This window comes from Gopherus flavomarginatus, chromosome 19 (assembly GCF_025201925.1).
Source record: "Gopherus flavomarginatus isolate rGopFla2 chromosome 19, rGopFla2.mat.asm, whole genome shotgun sequence".
Classification (NCBI taxonomy): Eukaryota; Metazoa; Chordata; order Testudines; family Testudinidae; genus Gopherus; species Gopherus flavomarginatus.
In genome coordinates this window covers 18,641,657-18,663,433 of record NC_066635.1, presented here as the reverse complement: position 1 = coordinate 18,663,433, position 21,777 = coordinate 18,641,657, and the positions used below count along the sequence as shown (strand labels likewise).

The window sequence follows — 21,777 nt, the reverse complement described above, 5'->3', positions numbered from 1 at the left end:
ACACTCAGGCGGCGCACCGGGCACCAGCCCCAACACTCCCCCCTCCCCGAGAGCGGAGCACTGACTCCCGCCCCCGCCGGACTACTTCCCGCGGCGGCGGAGGGAGCCGGGCGCTGGGCCCTGCGGTTATTTGTGACACCTGCGAGACTCCCCATTCCGCTGGTTAACGCCGAACCCAGCTCGGAGGCCCAGGAGAAGGCGGTGGCGGAAGGTAAAGGTCGGCAGGGCTCGGGGCGCGGCCTGGGCGGGTCACCCGGGGCAGGAAGAGCCTGGGCCCGTCGTGGGTAACAGGGCGGGGTCTCCCTTCGGGCAGGGGTGGAGGCGGCGGCCTAGGCCTGGGCGAGGGTCTCCTGAGGCTGGGGCGGAGGGGGGAGGTTGGGCCGCGGTCTCTCGCGAGAGGTAGGCGGGGCCGGAGTGGTGCCGCCGCCTGCGGGGAGGGGGTGGCTCTGAGGAGACGCTGTAACTGGGGCCTGGGCCGTTCGCTGGCTGGTCACAGCGCCTAAGGCTGCGGACTCGCTAAGGAGCCGGTGAAGGCCCCCGGGTGACGAGCGGGGCGGCCTGGCGGGGCCCGCGGAGGGTGACGGGGGCGGCCTGCGGGAGGCGGGCGCAAGGTGGCCGGGGAGTGGGGAGGCCTGACGGGAGGGGAGCTCCCCATCCTTGCCCGCCGGCTGGCTCCGGTCTGAGCTGCCCCCATTGGCGCCCAGGCCGGGGAGTTGCCCGAGCGGGTGGGTGGGCCGCAGGCAACCTCGTTCCCGGCATGCAGAGGAAGCGGCGGGAGCAGGGCCCCGGGGCGGCGACGCTGCTCTGAGCTGGCGGGGGCTGGGTCTCTGCTGGGGGCAGTTAAGGGAGCAGATCCCCCCCCCACCGCAGATGCGGGGCGGGGGTCTGCGCCCGAGGGGGGCGGCGGAGGGGAAAGGTCCCCGTCGGGGAGCGGGGGGTCCGTGCTCAGGAGACAGGAACCTCCCCCCGCTCCGCTCTTTACATAACCGCCGCGCAGGGAAGCGCGCTGGCGGGGTGGCTGCCCGAGCTACACCCCGTGCCTGGAGCGGGCTGGTTCTGCACGGTGCTGACCGCCTCGGAGGAGGGGCTGAGCCCCACTAAGGGGTGGGCGGATCCTCCCGGTCTCTCCCCCTCCGGTGTGTGCTGAGAGTTAAGGCCTGTTGACAGCCCGGGCGCATTCGTCTTCCCCCCTCCTCGGTCGTAGTGATCCCACGGGAAGGGGGTTGAGTCCTAGTAAGATCTTGGAAAGTCTGTCCATGCCCATCACGTTCAGCCACAGTGCCTCCCCCTGGTTTGGTTAAACCCCACTAGGGGGTCAAGGTTTGCCGCCTCCCTAGTCCTACTGCCCCCTCCCACATGCTGTGTCGCATTTCCCAGTCTTTACACCTCAAGTCCCATCTCGTATCCGTTTCTTCCAGACCCAGAAACTGACCTGACTACAGAAAATGGGTGTGGGCTGGGCAGAGGGTGTCTTTTGTATCGGTGCTTGGGAAGCTGAGATTTTTAATGTACTTTAGTGTGTTGAATCAGGCGATCCGATAAAGCAGACTCATTTCCCGGCTTGTGAAAGTGTTTTGTAGAACCAGAGCTCTTATTTACTTCTCTGGGGCTTGGCTGTTTGCAGGCTGAAGCTAGGAGGAAGCAGCAACGGCAGAGATGGCGCGGCTGGCTGCAGTTTGCAGAGACGGGGAGGAGGAATTTCCCTTCGAAAAGAGGCAGATCCCCCTCTACATAGATGACACCCTTACAGTGAGTGTCTGTTGTACAAGTAACACCTAATCTTCGTGTATCTAGCTGAGCACTTTGCAGTTACAACAGAGGTAGACGATATGTTGCAATTCTTAGGCGAGGCCTTTTTCTTTAGACATGCCTCTTAGGCTCCTCCTTTGAGTTCTCCCAATACAATAATCTTTGGGAATTGATAATGCTTTGAGTCACTTATGCTTAACGCAGCAATGCATTTTTCACCAGACTTTTTTAGAAAAATATAGATGAGAAAATCAGAAAATACTTTTTACTTATTTGGGGCCCATGTATGTCCAATTTCCAAGAAGTGGTAGGCATGTGTCTCAGCCTACCCAAAAGTAAGGCAAAGCAATCTTTAGATAATGTAGGATTAATATAATTAGTGAACCATGAAACTAAGGGAACAAACAAGGTTGGCCAAATATAAGTCACATTTTAAAATAAGTGACAAGGATTAAGTGGATTGGTGATACATTTGCATTTAAAATAAAATAATTTAGGGACGTTGATGTTGTTTAGGTTCTGCATCAGAACATTGTCCTTTGTACAGTTCTCCTTGTAATTGCTTGATGGTTTGGTTGTCCTGTCTCTCAATGCTCTATTTTGATGTTCAAAATCTACAGTCATGTGGTTAATTATTCCTTTCCCTAGCTGGTGAATGCAGTAAAATTAACTGAATGTAATCTGGGGGGCTCTGGTTTGGGAGCCTCTCTCTGACTTAGTGTTGGGTGCTTCAGTGGAAGGTGCAAGAAAATTAACTGAATGTAAACAGTGGCACAATGTGCCTATAGAGGAAGTGTCTTCATAACGCTAGCTGTTTAGTATTTGCCTTAGCCATGAAGCATGAAACTTTATCCTTAATTTTATTTTTATCCAGTCTAATGGAACTGTGGATAGTCTCATCCATATTAGTGTCCTCTTCTTTTTTAATCCTGTTCAGTTGTTGGCCTTGATATATCTGGTAACAGTGGATGTTATATGTTAATTATGCATTGTGTAAAAAGTTTCCTTTTATCTGTGTTAAATTCCTGTTTTTTTTATTTCGGTGATTATCCTGGCTTGTATTATGAGACCATGAACAGGAGCACCTGATGTGCTGTATTTTAGCTACTAAGTATTTTGTATAGCTAAATAATTCAGTCTCTTCATATGAAAGGCTTTTTCTGTTTCTAAGCATTCTATTTGTCCTTCGTCTTTTTGAAGTATAATGACCAAAACGAAATACAGACTTGCCAGGGAAGTCTTGCTGTCCTGGCTAAGTCACAATTTGGGTAATTTAAATTTTGCTTACCTAAAATTTCTTCTTCTTTTAGTGGGCTGAAATATTTTTCTTTTCCTGTCCTAAACGGTTAGTGGTGTTCAGTGCCATCAGACTGTCGCTTTTAAACGAGGGTAGGCTACAGTTGTGATTGAAGAGGTTCCTGTATATAGCTGTAAATTGTTTTTTGATGCTTTTAGATGAAAGGTATTTCTATATAAAGAGACTGACAGTACTTATTACAGACATTACTATTGGTCCAATTCTCATTCCATTACCACTATTGAGTCTCACAAAAATTCATGTTTCTACATATACTGGAAGCTTCTCTTTAACAGTAATGGGAATAGTAGTTGGGTGGTCTCCTTGATGTGTTTTCCCCTTTTCTTTTCAAATACTTAAGAAAAAGTAGTGCATGTTCTGCAGGTCTCTGCAAAGCTTAGCTCTAGTGCTTTAATTTTTAACTTAACACACTTATTTGATATATTTTTTTTAATTTGATATAAACAGGCTTGTAGTAATCCATCAAAAACTTACAGATTCTCGATCATCTATGTTTTTAAGTAAGTCATTATGCAAACTAAATTTCAGTTAGAATTTAAGAAACAAAGCATCAGCATGACCCCAAATTGGTAAATGTGTGTTTGAACTAAAATGGGGTAGAAACATACATCATCATCTTGGAATAATGAGAAAGTGGCATAGAAGCTGAACAGATGCAATATCATTTTGCCCCCTTAAATGAACAGTGCACTAGCTTAGGTGTCCTGTCCTCTCATAAAGAGAAATTGCTGAAAGTTTAAAATACCTTTTCAGTTTATGAAAATAACATACCCTATATGCTTTCTAGAGGCGATGGGTTTGATTTGGTACTGTGGGGATCTGCTCTTCCATTTCCGTACCTCAGGAACTGACTCTGGTTGCTGTTGCTCCTGTACATGGAACTTCTTCCAGAAGCTCTTGAACTGACTTGATGTTTGACAGTTTCACTGTACTGTTCAGGTGCCTTGGAGGGCATCCTCTGATACGGGGTGGAAGACAGAAATTACGTATTGGCCTTTCTTCGCTAATAGCAGCAGAACATGCTGGTACATAGCATGTTCTCAGTTGAAGTATGATAACACTGACAAAGATTGTCAGTTTCAGGTGGATGGTGGAAATTGCTTTGTGCAGCATGATTGCATATCATATGTGGCATTAACTGGCAGAGGATATGTGCAGGGAACAATTACATATATTCCAGTAGCACCTACAGGCCTCAACCAGGCTGGCCCATTGTGTCAGGCACTATACAAACATAGTAAATATAGGAAACCCCCAGTCCTGCACCAAAAGTTGATGTGCTGCTGCTCACAAAGTGTTATGGACCACAAAGGCATGTAAAGTGGGACCAAAGAAGGGGCAAAAAAAATGGCAAGGGGTAGTAAAGCAGAATCCCATAAAGAATAGAATGAAGCATTAATGTTCTAATGTTAGCACATATTAGAATGCGACAAAGGTACTTTCAAGGCTGGGAGAACAAATATTCAAGTAAATCTCTTTCTAGCTGAAAGAGCAGTATTGGCTGGCTCTAAAGAGAGATACATCAGTGCTCTGGAGTTGGTTTCAGTATTTGTGGGGGAAGCAGAAATAGAATGAGGATTTCAGAAGATTGCTCCCCTCTTCTCTAGCCAATTAAAGAGGCAAAAGAGTTGGTGAAAAGGAAAATGGAAGCAAACTACTTCATTTTCAGAGTTGACGTGTTAGTTCAACTACTAGTCCAATTTAAAGAGATGGTAACGGATTTCTGTTAAATTACAGGTTTTTTTCCCCCACGTTAGCTCACTGAAACTGAATTTGACTTCTCTGCATTTCTCTATTGGAAAATGAAAATCGGTTAACCAAACTTTACTTTTTTTTTTTTTTTTTTTTTTTCCTAGTTAGTGTTTCTTTCCCTCTCCATGGTGCAGTCTGAAATGCAAACACTGAAGTGGGTTTCTTGTTTAAAAAATTGTTTCCATTGGATAGAAACATCCTTGTTTTAAATAAAAAATCGACGTTTGGGACTGAATTTGAACTGGTGCATCCCCTGATTCCATAAAGAGATCTGTGCAGGCTGATCCTTACTTACTTTAGTGGGGATCTGTGAAGACTCAATGATCCATGCACCTGGAGCCAGTTGCAGCATCAGTCCTTTCAGTAATTATAGTTAGCTGGATTGGTATGTTAAGTGAAATTAAAGCCCATAGGTAATAATAAGAAGAAATTGAGTTGTAGTTATTTGGTAAGCTACTAGAGTAAGAGTGGAATTGTAATATGTTACATTTGTTAAATAAATAGTGTTTAAATTAAAAGAATGCAAAACTTGGACTGCCTGCAGAAGATTAACAGATTAGTTTTCTGCATCTGCTCTGCTATCTGTGATAGACATTGGAGGAACTTTGAAGAGACGTATCTTAATTGTACCTATGAAGGAGTCCAGTTCTCTCTCTCTTGTGGAATGGGATGAAGGCAGGGTATAGCAATTTAAATACTAAAGGAAGAGACTTGTGTTCTCTTAACTGCAGCTGGCAAAATTATTTTTTTATGTTCCAGACAAAATATTTGTGCACCCTTGTTAAAATAGTGGAACAGAATTGCCTGTTGAAACTCCCAATCCATGATATATCAAAATTTAAAATAATACTAATTGGGTTGAGGGAACTTGCACTTTATAAACAAGAAGATATTTTGCTGGGTTTTTGAGTGCAAAATAGATTTTAGTGCTTTTCATTATTTAAACAACAGTAGTGTTGTTTGGCTCTCCGTTAGCAAATGGCACCATAAGTGAATACCACATCACCTTATTTTTCCAGCTTTTGGCTTCCATGCTGCACGGTAAGTAATTAGGCAAGAAATAGTATGAAATATTGTACCAATTATCACATAGCTCTGTGAGTTTAACATCTTGCTTTGAACCACTTGAGAATTGCAGCTACAGTCATTCAAAGCAATGTAAATGCCTTTGGAAAACCTTGTTAAATTAATATGTTCTTAAAATTGATACTTTGCAAGAATAGACTGTGAAGTGATTAAACTGTCATACATGTGCTTCCATTTTTTTTTTTTTTTTCTGTAGTTGATCTACTGCAGGGGTTGGCAACCTTTCAGAACTGGTGTGCTGAGTCTTCATTTATTCACTCTAATTTAAGGTTTTGCGTGCTAGTAATACACTTCAACATTTTCAGAAGGTCTCTTTCTATAAGTCTATAATATATAACAAAACTATTGTATGTAAAGTAAATAAGGCTTTTAAAATGTTTAAGAAGCTTCATTTAAAATGCAGAGCCCCACAGACCGGTGGGCAGGACCCGGGTAGTGTGTGCGCACTGAAAATCAGCTTGCGTGCCACCTTTGCCCTGATCTATTGGATCACTTAATATAATGCCTTGCAATAATTTGTTTGGTTTTTTTAATTGAAGCACTGTTTCAAGTATTGTAGATTGGGGTTCTCAACCTTTTTCTTTCTGAGCCAGCCCCCAAACCCCCTATAAAAACTCCATGGTCCACCTCTGCCACAACAACTGGTTTTCTGCATATAAAAGCTAGAGCTGGCATTAGCAGGTAGCAAGCAGGGCAATTTCCTGGGGCCCCATGCCCTCGAAGCTAAGTTTGGCTCCAGTCTCAGATGGCAGATAGCCCTGGACTTCCGCCCCGTGTGGTGGGGCTTCAGCTTTGTGCCCTGGGCCCCAGCAAGTCTAACACTGGCCCTGCTTGGCGGACCCCCTGAAAGCTGCTCACGGCTCCCCAGGAGACCCCAGACTCCTGGATGAGAACCACTGTTGTAGATCATATTAGTAACGTAAATATTGCTGTCTAACCTAATGATTGTTGCCACTTCCTAAAGAAATGTTTTAGAAAAGCACATGTTCTAAAATACCTTCTAGAGCAGCAAGACAAAGTTGAATGCTTTGCTGACTGTTCTGATACCTTTGTATGGAGTACTCTTATATTTAAAGCTTCCAGTATTGTAATGTGAGAAGAATGAGGATTCAACAGGCAACCATACATGCATTTTTTAAAAAGGAAGTAGAATAAAGTCAGGTCTGGATTATGTTTGAGTTTTTGTGTTCTGAGAGAGTGTTTTTTTTTCTTTAGATGGTGATGGAATTTCCTGATAATGTGCTAAACCTTGATGGACATCAGAATAATGGTGCACAATTAAAACAGTTCATTCAGGTAAGACACAATCCTTAACTTCCTGTCAGTTTAAACAATCCATTTGCCAGATTTACTTTCTCTGGTTACTTGCTTTATGGTACTTATTTCTTCAAAGGTGTATCAGTCACCGTGTTGATAAAGTACATTGCTAGCTTGGTATGCAGTGAAATGCCTCTCAGGCACTAGCACCAAAAGACACTGGATACATTACACTTTTGTCCCATTGCAATTGTTGCTCCTTTATGTACACGCTGTTCTTTCCAAAGATGAAGTAACATGTTATTTAAAACAAAACTTTTAGGAAGGTGGCATCTGGTTGTCAGTGTGTATTTGTATATAATACTTTACAGAAACTGTGATTCCTAATTCTATTTTAATCCATTATTTGGTTTCAGGATGCTGCTAATCTGTTTATTCAATTAAAATATAATTTGTCACTTCTGAACATCAGATTCCTGCAGCTAGGTCCAAGTCAGAGGGAATGCACTATTTCATAGTATGGTTGCTAGTGGGATTCTAAAAACCAAATTTGTGGTTCTGACAATTTTTGGTGTGGAAAACTGTTAACAAAGTTGGCTTTTTGTAGGGGGAGGGATATCCTGTCTCTCCCTTTTTATTCTATCTTCTTTAGGCTGGGGTTGTCAGCAGTAGACAAAGTAGCTTCTTGCAGTATTGTACTTTAATTTTAACAGTGGTATTTCTGACACAGATACAGCATGTAAAGCATTTCTGTGCAGGATAATTGCACTGTTTCTGCCACTGTTTCTGCCACTGTTAGTCAAGTATTGGAAAGAGAAGAGTTGCGGCATAGCATCATCACTGCTAGACTGTTGCTCTGACATTTTGGTGATTATTTTTATGTTGGTATTCCTTTAAAGACTTCTAGATGCCTGCATTTTTTACGTTGGTTTCAGGTAATATAAGATTAGTAATATAACTTCTTCCCCTCATTCACCCCCTGACACACACACACACACTTGTGCTTTGATATCTGTTTGTATGGTTAGTTTCACTGTGTTTAAGTTATTGGCTTTTTAATATGAAATTGCATGTAGCTTTCAAGAAAAAAAAAACCCCTTAAGTGTGTCCTGAATTCTTAGTCGAAAGACTTCAAATCGCAACACTTTCACCATAAATGAAAATCACTTGCCATAGCTTAAGAGACCAGAGAATACCTGCATGGTTCAAAACTAATGTACATTCTTTCAGTGTAAATACTAGGAGGTCAAGTAGTAAATGACAACTTGTTGGTTTAAAGTTGTCTTGCAAGCCTCAGGCTGATCTATTCGTCCACAATGAGACAGAGCTTTTGCCAGTCCAGATTTCTTCCTCTTCCCCATCCCCCAATACTTTTTATGGAGGAATGGGTCTTTCCCTTTGGAAATAAGGCTGGGTGAAGATGTGAGTTCTCCTCTGTAGCAACATCTCTTGGCAAAAAGATGTGGGGAGGGGGGCTGGAGGGGAATTGCCTCCTTATCTTTTCCAAGGCTGGGCCATAAAACTTAAAGCAGTGCTGTTGGTGACAGAAGTTGCATTTATGACAATAAAAGGCATGCTTCTAGTCACGTGTTGCTCCAGGCTTTTCTCTTTCTTTCCCCTCCCCCCCCCCAAAATAAATTAAATAAAAAGGATATTTAACTTGCCAGTAGTGAGCTGGTGACCTGAAATTTTGGGGCTGCAGCCAATATACACTAAGGTAATTTGAAAGGAGAAAACTATGAAAGTCTAGAATTCTATAATAACTTAAAAACCAACCCTTTAGAAATCTTAAATCATTGCATCTCTTTCTCTCTCTCAGCGACATAGTATGCTTAAACAGCAGGATCTAAATATTGCCATGATGGTGACATCGCGTGAAGTCTTGAGTGCACTTTCTCAGCTTGTCCCATGTGTTGGCTGTCGTCGTAGTGTGGAACGTCTGTTTTCCCAGCTTGTTGAGTCTGGAAATCCAGCACTTGAGCCCCTTATGGTAGGGCAAAAGGGGGTCCTTTCTGTAACTCGAAGCTGTATGACTGATGCAAAGAAGCTTTATACTCTATTTTATGTGCATGGGTAAGTTAAACTACTTAGTGTGATACATCAAAATGCAGTCACTCAGCTTATTCTTTCCATGCCCCTTTCTGAAAGAAATAAGCTAACTTCTGCCTGTAAGTTTTGCCAAGTTTTCTTGGTACAGACACAAATGTATTATTGACACTGTGATCAGATACTAATTAACTTGAAAGCAAGCTGAACTAGAAATTGTGTGATCTGTTAAAGTTTAAACTTGATGATCTTTCAGATGACCAGTTGAATTTGTTGCTCTTTCCAATTGCAAAAAGCATTCAGGATTAAAATTAAGATTCTTAGCCAGTAGCTTCCAAATGGCCATATGTGACTTCTGTTGGCATGTCTAGAGGAAGAGTGTTTGCAGTAGAACAGGATTTTCCTTTTTCTCTAGATTGTAAACATTAAAACAAATGATATTTTCTTGTGATCTTATTCCACAGTATAAGTTTGCAGGTGGGGTGAGGGGAAGGAATCCTTTAGGGTAGGAAAGGTTGGACTTAGAAAACAAAGCCTCTTCTGTGTCTAGTATCAGTAAAGGCATAGTTGTGTCTGGATGGCATATTGGACTATGGTTCATATTGCGTGCTAGAATGGTTGATTGGGAAAATGCCTACTGCCCTCCTTTCCTTTGCCTGAAACATTATATAGGCAAAGGTGATAATGAAAGCAGGAAGAAGAAAAGCTTAGATTTAATAAGAGTGGAACAGTATTTGTATCTCTGATAGTGTTTGTAACAGGCTGTCTTCATTTAATTTTTGTTGGATAATCCTGTAAGGATTTGTTTGCAAAATTGTAACTTCAATTTTAAAAGTAGTTTCTGAAATGTCTACATAGGTCCAAATTAAACGATATGATAGATGCAATTCCAAAAAGTAAGAAGAACAAGAGATGTCAATTGCACTCCCTAGACACGCACAAGCCAAAGCCTTTGGGGTAAGTTTAAAAAAAACTTGGATACTATGTCTGTGTGATACCTTAAAATCTAAAATGTTCAAAGAACGGAATTATAGATGAGTATTTTTTCCCCAGTTTGTTATCATGAAGAGATACTGAAAATTCTATAGGTTTATCTGAATTTTGTAGGCAGAGAAGTGAGGGACCAGCAATATGCAGTATGGAACTGCATGCTTAGGTCTAAAACCCTTTTAGCAGCCTAGCAAAAGCAAAATTTTATAGCTATAAAACTATTTTGAAGTTTGTATTCCACTGCTGTAACTTCATGTCTGTGAACTTTGAGAGTAGAGATCTTCACCAGGAAAATCTGATTTGAAGACTTGTTTTATGACCAGGTTTGGCCCCATCTATATTCGCTTTCAAACCATATTTTTTTTTAAAGCACATATATATTTTTAAAACCTGTATAGCATTGTGGATGGAGCTAAATTAAAGTGTGCAGCTGTTCTTAAATATGGTTGGAAAGCCAGCTCAGGTGAACACTTGCGGAGAATAGAGCAAAGTCTGTCTTTCACTTAAACAGTGAAACTTGTGGCTCTCTTATTACACTATTACTGTTATGCTTGCAAGCCAATTTACTGGGGGTTTTTCAATCTGCTGTCAAACTGAAACAATTGTACAATGTTGTGAACCTCATTCTGTTAGCTCAATGTTAATTTAAAATCCTGATATGTTCACTTATCCAGTCCACTTAACCACTCCAACCAATGCATGTACATCTTAAACCTAGTGATATGAAATATTGTTTCAAGCTAACAACATAAACATAATGGTCAACATTTTTTAATTTGACAAATAATTTTTTGCTGATTTTGTTTTTGGATTGGGGAGGGGGGGGGGGGTCACTTTTTTGTTCTCACACAAAATTGCGTAATTGTGAGGGAAATCCCCTCTTTTACCAGGTGTCATGGTATAATTCCCCACTCTGAACCTTAGCGTCCAAAAGATGGGGTACCAGCATGAATTCCTCTAAGCTCAATTACCAGCTCAGTACTTGTAGCGCTGCCACCAACCAGGAATTTCAGTGCCTGGTACACTCTTGTCCCCCCAAAACCTTGCCCGGGGACCCCCAAGATCTTAACACAAGGAAAGTAAACCCTTTCCCTCACCATTGCCTCTCCCAGCCTTCCCCTCCCTGGGTTACCCTGGAAGATTACTGTGATTGAAACTCCTTGAATCTTAAAACAGAGAGGAAAATTCACCTTCCCCCCTCCTTCTCTTTCCCCCTCCCAGACTCTCCCTGAGAGAGAGAGTAATCCTAACACAGAGAGAAAATTAACCTTTCTCTCCCCCTTCCCTCCTTTCTCCCCACCAATTCCCTGGTGGATCCAGACCAAGTCCCCTGGGATCTCACAGGAGAATTAAAAAAAAAGCAATCAGGTTCTTAAACAAGAAAAGCTTTTAATTAAAGAAGGAAAAACAGTAAAAATTATCTTTGTAAATTTAAGATGGAATATGTTACAGGGTCTTTTAGCTATAGACACTGGGAATGCCCTCCCAGTCTAAGTATATAAGTACAAATTAAAATCCTTTCAGCAAAATACAAATTTGAACTCCTTCCAGCCAAATACACATTTGCAAATAAAGAAAACAAACATAAGCCTAACTCGCCTTATCTACCTAGTACTCACTATTCTGGACATATAAGAGACTGTATCAAAGAGATTGGCGAGAAACCTGATTGTACGTCTGGGCCCTCTGAGCCCCCAGAGTGAACAACCAAAAACTAACAGCACACACACACAGACTTCCCTCCGTCAAGATTTGAAAGTATCCTGTTCCCTGACTGGTCCTCTGGTCAGGTGACAGCCAGGCTCACTGAACTTGTTAACCCTTTACAGGCAAAAGAGACATGAAGTACTCTTGTTCTATTAACCCTTAACTATCTGTTTATGGCACCAGGTCTTTCCTAGAAATAGCTCCATAAGCTCTTTGAAACCAGGACTGTCCTTTCTTATTCTTAAAGGATTTACATAATGTGGTCCCAGACTTACTGGAATCTATGCACTACTATAAATTAAATGTTAAATAAGTCTTTATATATGCAAATAGTTAACTGTTGTACAGAACATTCTGATAATTTTCTACTGTCGTGAAAATCTGAGCTAAAGTGATTGTTTATATTTCTGTCAACTAACTGATCCTATTTGAGGTCAGGAAGGAATTTTCTCTAAGACTGGCAGCGACCTTTTTTTTTTTTTTTTTTTTTTTTTTTGGTCTTCCTTTACAGTTTGGAAGCTTGCTTGTTTGAACTAAGAGTAAATAGTAGACTCTTTGTAACTTGAAGTCTAGATCATGATTTGAGGATTTCACTAACTCACCCAGAGGTTACGGGCCTGTTACAGTAGTGGGTCGAGTGAGGTTCTGGGGCTTGCAATATGCAGGAGGTCAGACTACATGATCATGATGGTCCCTTGTGCCCTTATAAAGTCTATGAGAATGTTATCCCTCATTGGAATGTATTGGAACCTTGTAGTTATCATTAAAGACCTTGTCTTTCATTTATTATGCTCATTCTCTGAGGCTGAATAGGAGAAGGGAAATAAAATTTTTTTTTGTTTTGTTTTTGTTTTTGTTTTTCTGACTCCGTATGTCCTGAACTTGAGATAATAGTAGCTAGTCATTAGTTCCATCTCTGACCAGATTAAATATTTCAATAAAGAGAAATATAACTGGTAGTACATACTATTTTGTTGCATAAGCAGAGGTATAGAAGCTAGAATAATATAGCAAATCCAAGGGAATATGAAAACAACTTGACTCTTTTGCACATTGATTTCTATCAGATGAATCCTCAAAAGCAGCTTTTTCTCCAATAAACGAATATATGTCTTATTCTCAGGGTGCGTCAGACCAAAGAGGATTATGAAACAGAATGGTTCATACGTGAACGTAATTAAAATTTTGCCTTAGCGCTCTAAACTTGCATTTATTTATTTATATATCCCTACATATCCATAGTATGCAAATTGAGGCTCCCCGCTCTGTCAGATAATGCTTTATGTAGACAACCTGTGTAGGCTGTTTAAATTGCATAGCTTGCAGGTCTCTTAAAATATACTGCTCAGTATAGTATTACTTATACTATTTATATAGTGCAGAAATCATCAGGTACTAGCAATATTGCTGTCAAACCAACTAAATCTGCAGTTCTGAATGAAGGCAAATGTATTAATAGCCTAACTGAGGAGGTGGGATAGAATGTACGTGTCTCTCCAAGAATAAATAGTTGTGAATGATCTTTAAAGTAACTTCTGACTGATTTTATTTTTCCTTTGCAAGAAGCCTTGCTTTTAAATAAGATAATCACAGCTTTGCATGATGCATATTATATATGATTGAACTAGGAGTTTTAATTAGTTTTCAATAACATACTAAATTTGTAGTTGTAATTACAAGTAGTCCACTAGTGTGGTTATTGGCTGACAAGTAGTTAGGAGCCTGTAGTCATACCATGTATTGAATTGTAAAAGGCATATCATTACTGCATTCCCTTTGGGGCACAGAAGATAACTTGGATTTCTCTTCCAGTCTTAAGGATTATTTATACTTAGAAATTTATCAAAAGAACTGTTCTGAAATAGTTACTTTTGACTAAAGCCCCAGTGTGGACACCTAAAACTTAGGTGGACCTAGCCGTATCTCTTAGGGCTATGAAAAAAATTCACTCCTTGTGCAGCATAGTTAGGTTGTCCCACATTGATGGAAGAATTTTTCGGTTGACATAGTTACCGCCTCTCAACAAGGTGGATTTTACTACAGTGACCAAAAATCCTTTCCGTTGTTGTGAGTGTCCGCATTAGAGCGGCATAGCTGCTCTTACCCTTATTCTGGAATAAGCACGTCCTTTTCTGATTTAGATTAATCCTTTTTGTACATAAGAGTATTAATGCTGGAATTTATACAGAAATAAAATTTCCAGAGTAATTGTTCCCAAATAGCTATTTTGGTAAACTTCCAAGAGTCAGCAAGCCCTTGAGTAAAAGTGAATTATTTGTTCTCTGCCATACAACTGCTGACTATTTCAGCAAATGTAAGCTGTTAAAGATATCTGAAATATGGTGTTTTAGCTTTGAACTTGAAATAGTTGATGATGATGATGTTAAGCATGTCTTAATTTCAGATTGCAAACTAAATATCAGTTTGCTGTGGAAATAAAAATTTATAGATACTGTACTTCAAAAGTGGTACTCAGGGAGGTGTGGGGGGGGAATGTTACCTACAACTTGTCATAGAGATCATGAGTCTTGCAGAAAACAAATTCCATTTGATATTCTTGTCACTAATTTTATGGAAGAATAGCTTTTCTGTGAGTTGCAATGCTCTCCTGTATCTTGAAATATATAGGATTCAAACTAAATTAGTGAACTGTAGGATTTTGATAGCATGTTTCAGGAAAACATTTTAGATTACTCTAGACATTATATAGCTGTAATTTTTTTTAATACTGTGCTACAGTGAAGGGAGCAATAGCACTATCAGTACAGAGAAATTAGGTGCAGATAAGAAAAATAGTGAAGACAACAGAAAGGAGAGCAAATGTAGGATCACTTTCCACTATGGACCTTTCCAGGGAGCTGCCAGGTAAAATAATTAAAAAAAAAAAATAGCACTACTGTTTTCCTTTCTCCCTCTCTCAAAAGAAACTAATGTGCAGGTTTTGTTTTTAATCGGTATGTTATGTTTCTTTCTGCAGGGGTTGTTGGATGGATGTGTGGGAACTCATGTCCCAAGAATGCAGGGATGAAGTAGTTTTAATTGATTCTAGTTGTCTTTTAGAAACATTAGAAACATATCTGCGGAAACACAGGTAAGATAAGGAAATTAAAATGTTCTTTACACTTTATACCGTACATACTGGGGATTCTCTCTCTCTCTCTCAACAAGGTATATAAAGAATACAGTTTGAAGTTAAGGGTAAATTGAAAAGGTCTTTGTTAAGCTCTGACAATTTTGCAGAGTTCTGCAATAGTTGGTGAGACACCAAAAACAAGATGTACTCTTTGGTTGTTTGATAGTAATAATCAGTCATAGCAGGAGAAATGTAGAACCCTAAGATCAAGCCTTAGCTTACTTTTCATTTATGATTTTTAGCTAGTACAATACTGTAACTTGTATTGTAATTCTAGCTACATAGTCACTTGAGGTATGAAATGGCATTCTCTTTTCCCAGTTAATAAAGATTGTGGAAGTTTTATTTGCAACTATTAAACTATATCATGTGGCAGCTGTTAGAAAAATATTAGAGGCAGTTAACTCATCTGAGGCATCAGCATTTGATTTGATGTAGGCTATTCTCAGGAGATCATTTAAGAATCAAACTCCACGTGTTTACACCCTGTACCCTTTTTTATTGAGTTTATTATATGGAGTTTTACCTATCTCGTAGAGCTGGAAAGGACCTTGAAAGGTCACGGAGTCCAGTCCCTTGCCTTCACAGTGGGACCAAGTACTGTCCCTGACAGATTTTTTGCCCCAGATCCCTACATAGCCCCCTTAAGGATTGAGCTCACAGCCCTGGGTTTAGCAGGCCAGTGCTCAAACCATTGAGCTATCACTCTCCTAGTTTGATTGAGCAGTAGTTCCAAAACTATTTCTTGACCTGAGAGAATATTAGATTCGTTACAATGGCTACATTAATGTGCTAAGGTTGACCTTTTTAAATCGCTCTTGTAACTTAGTCTCACAATTTAATAAAATGTAGTAACAAGGCAATCCCTGGATAGAACTTCAGACCATTGTTTTAACTTTCTAGATTGAGTTCCATTAAAACAAAATAATGGTAAAAGTTTCTCAATACTGTTTCCTGTTATACTTTTAAAAGAGCAGGTAAAAATCAGCCATATTTAACAATCAAAATATGCTTATGTTTTTTACATTAAGTTAATAAAAACCAGTATTTCCAGTCTTGTTTGACATTTTAGGTCCTTACACTTTAGCATATTACACTTTTTATAAAGTATTAGAAAAATATATAAAGGAATTCTTTCCTAAATGTGCAATTTCTGCACTTTAACGTATACATCTACAGTTGACATAAGTAAGCATGCAACTTTTCAGAATTTAAAACTAAATTAGGAGCACATTGAGTTTAGAGTATAGAATTTTTTAAATAGTAGTCAGTCATTTGAATAATTAAAACCTTGAATGTCAAATATTACTACTCTTAAAATAGTTTTCTTAAGCTTGGTTGCATTTTTTTAGATTTAGCACTTTTAGAAAAGTGAAGAATGCATTTCACAAGGGTTGAAAGCCCTTAGAGCACTGTTTTATGACACACTTAAGGTGAAGTAACTACCTTGTATAAGTACACATCTTGTGCAGCTACTTGCACACACTTTATTTGTTTAATATGTACACTTAGCTATAGTAAAATCTAAGGCACTAAAGTAGTTTATAGTGGAAATGCTGATCTTACACAGCAGATACCAGATAAGAATGTACTCTTTGATGTCTTCCATTTTTCACTGTAGTTACTTAAATTATTCTGAAGTCCCCTTACAAAGTCACTTACATTGTGCCATAGTTGGACAAAGAATTTTAAAGGTACAGGAATTGTGCTGGTTTAGACCAGTGAATCATCTCGTCCAGCATTTTGCAGGAATCTCAGTAATAGACAATATGGAATTATCTGTCCATAGAGGAAGTTTCTTCTTAATGCTACCAGTTAGTGGTTGGTTTATGCCCTCAAGTACGAAAGGTCATATTAACAACTTCATTATATTGTAAGATGTATTATATACTTTGGATGTTATCCATGTAAGTCTCTGACTTTTTTAGTTTGGAATATCTTAACTTAGAGTGGTCTAGTTTTAATAAATGTAATATGCACTGTGTTATTCCTAAATGACTCTTATGATTGTATTAAACTCTTTTAAACTGCTACTTCAATAAGAATACTCTATTTTTTTTAATTTTAATATAGGTTTTGCACTGACTGCAAAAATAAAGTGCTCCGGGCATACAATATTCTTATAGGTGAACTAGACTGCAGCAAAGAAAAGGGCTATTGTGCTGCACTTTATGAGGGTTTGCGTTGTTGTCCACATGAACGTCATATACACGTATGCTGTGAAACAGACTTCATTGCACATCTCTTGGGTCGAGCTGAACCAGAGTTCGCAGGAGGGTATGAGTATGTAATTTGCTAGAATGGGCTATCTAGCGCTTTGCTTCTTTATTTTATTTCTGAACATATGTTGCAAGAGTGATTGATATTTTCTGCCTCTGCTGCCTAATGGATTTTTAGATGTAACCATTTGTATTTGATGTATACCTTCATGATCATGTTTCAAAGCAGTGAACATTTCATTAATCTCTTGGCTAATTGAAATCTACAAGCAAAATTGTAAGAAATTGTTAAATGCCTTGAAATTAATTTTGTTCACTTGTTAGGGCTGCCTTGCTTTCCCATTGAGGTGTTCAAGGTATGTGAAATAGAAAGGGAATCCTGAGTGAAAGATTTTTTTTTAACTGAGTAATTTATATATAAAATCCATAACTTAAAGATTATTTTAGCCACTGTACATTTTTCAGTTACTGCCCTAATATCTTCCATTGGTAATATAGTTCTGAAATTGAATAACTTAGACTTTTCTTCACTGTTGTGAGAAAAGTGGAAGAATCCTGTTCCAAATACTTGTTCTTAATAACGGTTTATAAACTGGTACTGGGATACAGTTGCTTTATTGCAAGGTAGGTAATTTGTAAACTCGCATTCCCCATCATAAACATTTTGTTTCCTACTTTGTCTCTCTTAAAGGTGCAGCTAACATTCTCACTAGACTATAAACTAGATAAATGATTAAATCCTGGAAAATCAAATGCTTAACTGTGCCCTACTGATATTCAGAATGATGATAAAACTCTTGCAATATCCCTCCACCAGTAGAAATCATGTACTGGTGAGAACGCCCCTCAAAAGCCACAGAATGGAAAAGGCAATGTAGCCCTAAGGTGCTGTGCACAGATGAACATGTCATGAGAGCGATTGATGCAGCTTCAGATTTTTGTTCTGGTCCCTTCTATTTTGCATTTGCATGCAGCACAGTAGAACTTATACAATCATTACTGTGATTATGCAAATGTCTCTTCAGATTGTTCTATAGAAATGTTCATGTTCAGCTGCCTTAAATGTACAGTAAAGAGATTTCTGTTGACTTTCTTAATGAAAGGAATAGTTTAATACTGTGCATATCTCTACGTTCATAATATTCCAAACCAACTCAGTATAATCTTGTTCCAGACGAAGGGAAAGGCATGCTAAGACAATAGACATAGCCCAAGAAGAGGTTTTGACCTGCCTGGGCATTCATCTTTATGAAAGACTACACCGAATCTGGCAAAAGCTACGGGCCGAAGAGCAAACATGGCAGATGCTTTTTTACCTTGGTGTTGATGCTTTACGCAAGAGTTTTGAGGTAAAAATGGGTGGCTATTTAAAGCCTTATAACTGAGCAGTTAAACTAAAGGTTTTTTACGTTAACTATTAACTTACAAAAATTATCTAATTCTTTATCATTTATGATAGTTTTCATTCTGACATGAAATACAGCTTGGACAATGGGAGAGAGACACAACCATTATTTTACTTTCCAGTCCAGTGCTGCTGTACACTGGACTCACTACAGTGAACTGGGTCACAGGGACATAGTAAAATCTTCTCTACGCTACAGGTTTTAGCTGTAATAAGGTTACCTTATTTAGTTTTAACTGTGGTAAACAATTGAAAGGATGGGGTAGCCTTTGAATTACAAATGCTATAGCAAAATGCCTAAATTCAAACTAAACTGTGTTCACTGGAAATGTCTAAGGGCTTGGTGGGAGGAGGGTAGAAACCTACAGTACCTAAATTTGGGGCAGAACCTTATCTGAGTGTCTTTTTAACATTCATTCACTCACTCACGATCTCATGCATCCTTCAGTGCCTTTGACACTAAAATTCCAGTATTTTTATTGGAATAGTTATATCTTCCCCATCTTATATATTATGTGGTTTTTCTTTTATGCTGGTTCCTTTTCATAATGACTGTTCTGTGTCCAAAATCTTTAACTTGTAAGTGTCAAGTTAAAGGAAAAAAAGATAAAATCCCCATTGGGTGAAGTTATAACCAGATTAAGGCTCAACTTATTCCCACTTTATGGTCTTACAAAGCATTTTGTAAGAATTTTTTGTTGTTGCTGTAGATGTGGCTCTAGATTACTAGTACCTTGCATTTCCAATTCCCTGTTGAGGGAGCTGCTTTAAAAATCACAGCTATAGGGAAGCCTGATTTGTAGTCTTAACGTGACAGGTTTTGTGGTTTTTCACTTAAAAACCTAAACCCCCCCCCCCGCCCCCATATGTTAAAATACACTGTTGAAAATTAAATCCTCCTGTGATTGTTTTTGTTTTTTTTTTTCCAAAGGGCCTGTCTTCAAGGGCAGGTTATACCAGTACAAGATAGAATGTAAATATAAACCATTATAGTGAGACTGATATAACTCCCCAAAGCTTGTGTTTGGAAGTGGTTTAAGCTTAACCAGGAAAAACCACTTTTATTCTATTCCAAGATGAGTTTCCACATTGGGAGTTATGCTTGTCTAAGTTCCCATTACTGGGATGTTCTTAACTCTAATATATTATGGAAGATTCTGATGTTTTTTAAAGGTTTAGATTTCTCATCTTGCTGATGCTCTAGGCAGCTGTACTCATGAGAATACTACCACATTTTTATCTGTGTTGCAATAGTACCATAATTATTTAAACAGAACACTTTCCAAATCAATTTTCTTGCTTTACTCTTTCACTTTTCACTTTGGATAAGGAAAATTCACAAATCTGTTTCACTAATCTTTGTTTTCAGTGCTGCAAAGCTAAGATCATGAAATCTTTCCACTTACATTTCTTGAAATAATTAAATATTAAATTGATGCATTTTTATTCATAAGTCTTATAGGAGCATCCTTTCCAAAAATCTAAATTTGGGGCCACATTTGAACTGACAATTTTCCTTAAGCATTGAGAGTGATAGTGCTATGATTGACTCAAAGGTACTTTGAACAAACGACTTACCAGTATACCCTTTTTACTGCCCTTTCTGTTTTATAAATGGAGAAGCTAGAGTTTAGATTTAACTCCTTTAAGCAGGTTTTGAATTTTATTACCAGATGGCTGTGGAAAAAGTGCAGGGTATTAGTCGATTGGAACAACTCTGTGAAGAGTTTTCAGAAGAGGAAAGAGTACGAGAACTTAAACAAGAGAAGAAGCGCCAAAAACGGAAGAATAGGCGGAAAAATAAATGTGTGTGTGAGATTCCTGCTCCCTTACAGGCAACAGAAGAGAGAGAGATAAGTCAGGCGAAGGTAAATATTGCTGATTGACTGGTTTAACAGTTTGTTGCTATTGAATTTTGAGTTAACACTCTGTGTTCTCTTGTTCGTCACATTGTTGGACTCTACAGTGGTCTTTTTTTATTATTATTTTTTATTGATGGGGGCTAACTTTTTTTTTAAGCATGTCTCTAAGGAAACATGATACATCTTTATTCCTTTACAAGAAGGGAAAAACTAGTCTAGTTTTCAAATAAGAACTATGATTTGTAGAATTACTTGATCTAGCTGGTTATTTGAATGAGTAATAAGTGATTTATCCTTTTTTTTTTTTTTTTTTTTTTTTTTTTAACTGAAGAGAACACTGGATTTGCATGCTTTTCAAAGACAAGTACCACCAATGATGGTCTTTTATAAGGAAACTAAGGATATGGCTACACTGCAAGTAAACACTTGCAGCTGGCTCATGTCTGCTGACCTGAGCTTGCAGGGCTTTGGCTGAGGAACTGTAAAATTGTGGTGTAGATGTTTGGGCTCGTGCTCAAGCCCAAGCACTGGGACCCCAGCCCACAGACTATAGTTTTACAGCCCTGCAGCCCAAGCCCTGCAATCCCAAGTCAGCTGACATAGGCCAGCCACAGGTGTTTAATTGCAGTGTAGCCATACCATAAAGTACTCTTCCTTACATTGGCTTCAAGACCTGTGTTGCTGAATCTAGCTATCAGTAAACTTACCTATTATTGAATTAAGTGCTTTGAATTGATGGAAACAGGGTTCTCTATGGCCACATTCTGGGAAAGAAAGGATGTATCTTATTTAAGGTTGATATTTTGCTTTTTCAAGTGATACAAGCGACATGATATTTAACAGCCTTATTTGATAACAGTAGTTTCTCTTGTGTTAGGACTATCCTTTCTAGAGATTTAAAGAAAGCAGCAATAGACTAATGTTATCAGCTGACTGTTTTAACACTTGCATACCTCTCTTGGTTTTATTTTAAGGAAAACTCAGACTTCACGGACAATAGTTGCAAAGCCTGTGGTAGTACAGAAGATACTAGCAGTTGTGTAGAAGTAATTGTTACCAATGAAAGCACTTCATGTACCTGTCCTAGTAGTGGCACTCTTTTGGGTTCACCTAAAATAAAGAAAGGTATGTTTAACTTATTTTTCATAACTGTTTGTTCTGAAAACATTTGATGTAGAGTGAGGGAAGATATTTTCAGATACTCTCTTTTAAAAAAAAAACAGTTGGAAGTAGTAAGAGAATATAAATTAAAA

At 39.1% G+C, this 21,777-nt stretch overlaps 2 protein-coding genes across 6 annotated transcripts in view; one reads left to right on the top strand and one right to left on the bottom strand.

Moving 5' to 3' along the window:
• The window catches only part of MYO19 (myosin XIX), a 43,350-nt gene extending 43,122 nt beyond the window's left edge, over positions 1–228 (bottom strand). Inside the window, exon 1 of the mRNA XM_050929308.1 lies at positions 140–228. The gene's annotated coding sequence lies outside the window, so the exon portion shown is untranslated. The remainder of the gene's footprint in view (positions 1–139) is intronic.
• GGNBP2 (gametogenetin binding protein 2) lies at positions 129–21,731 on the top strand. Of its 5 annotated transcripts, none has more exons than XM_050929329.1 (10): positions 129–211; positions 1,625–1,749; positions 7,121–7,201; positions 8,982–9,235; positions 10,067–10,165; positions 14,883–14,996; positions 17,112–17,321; positions 18,432–18,606; positions 20,336–20,530; positions 21,499–21,731. In XM_050929329.1, the coding sequence occupies exons 2-10, from the start codon at positions 1,657–1,659 to the stop codon at positions 21,694–21,696; spliced, it is 1,419 nt and encodes a 472-aa protein (XP_050785286.1). In that variant the 5' UTR covers positions 129–211; positions 1,625–1,656; the 3' UTR covers positions 21,697–21,731. The 5 variants fall into 5 exon arrangements, with proteins under 5 accessions (XP_050785286.1, XP_050785287.1, XP_050785288.1 ...); XM_050929330.1 differs by lacking the exon at positions 129–211 and adding an exon at positions 264–339; XM_050929331.1 differs by lacking the exon at positions 129–211 and adding an exon at positions 304–399.
• Positions 21,732–21,777: the final 46 nt, after the last annotated feature.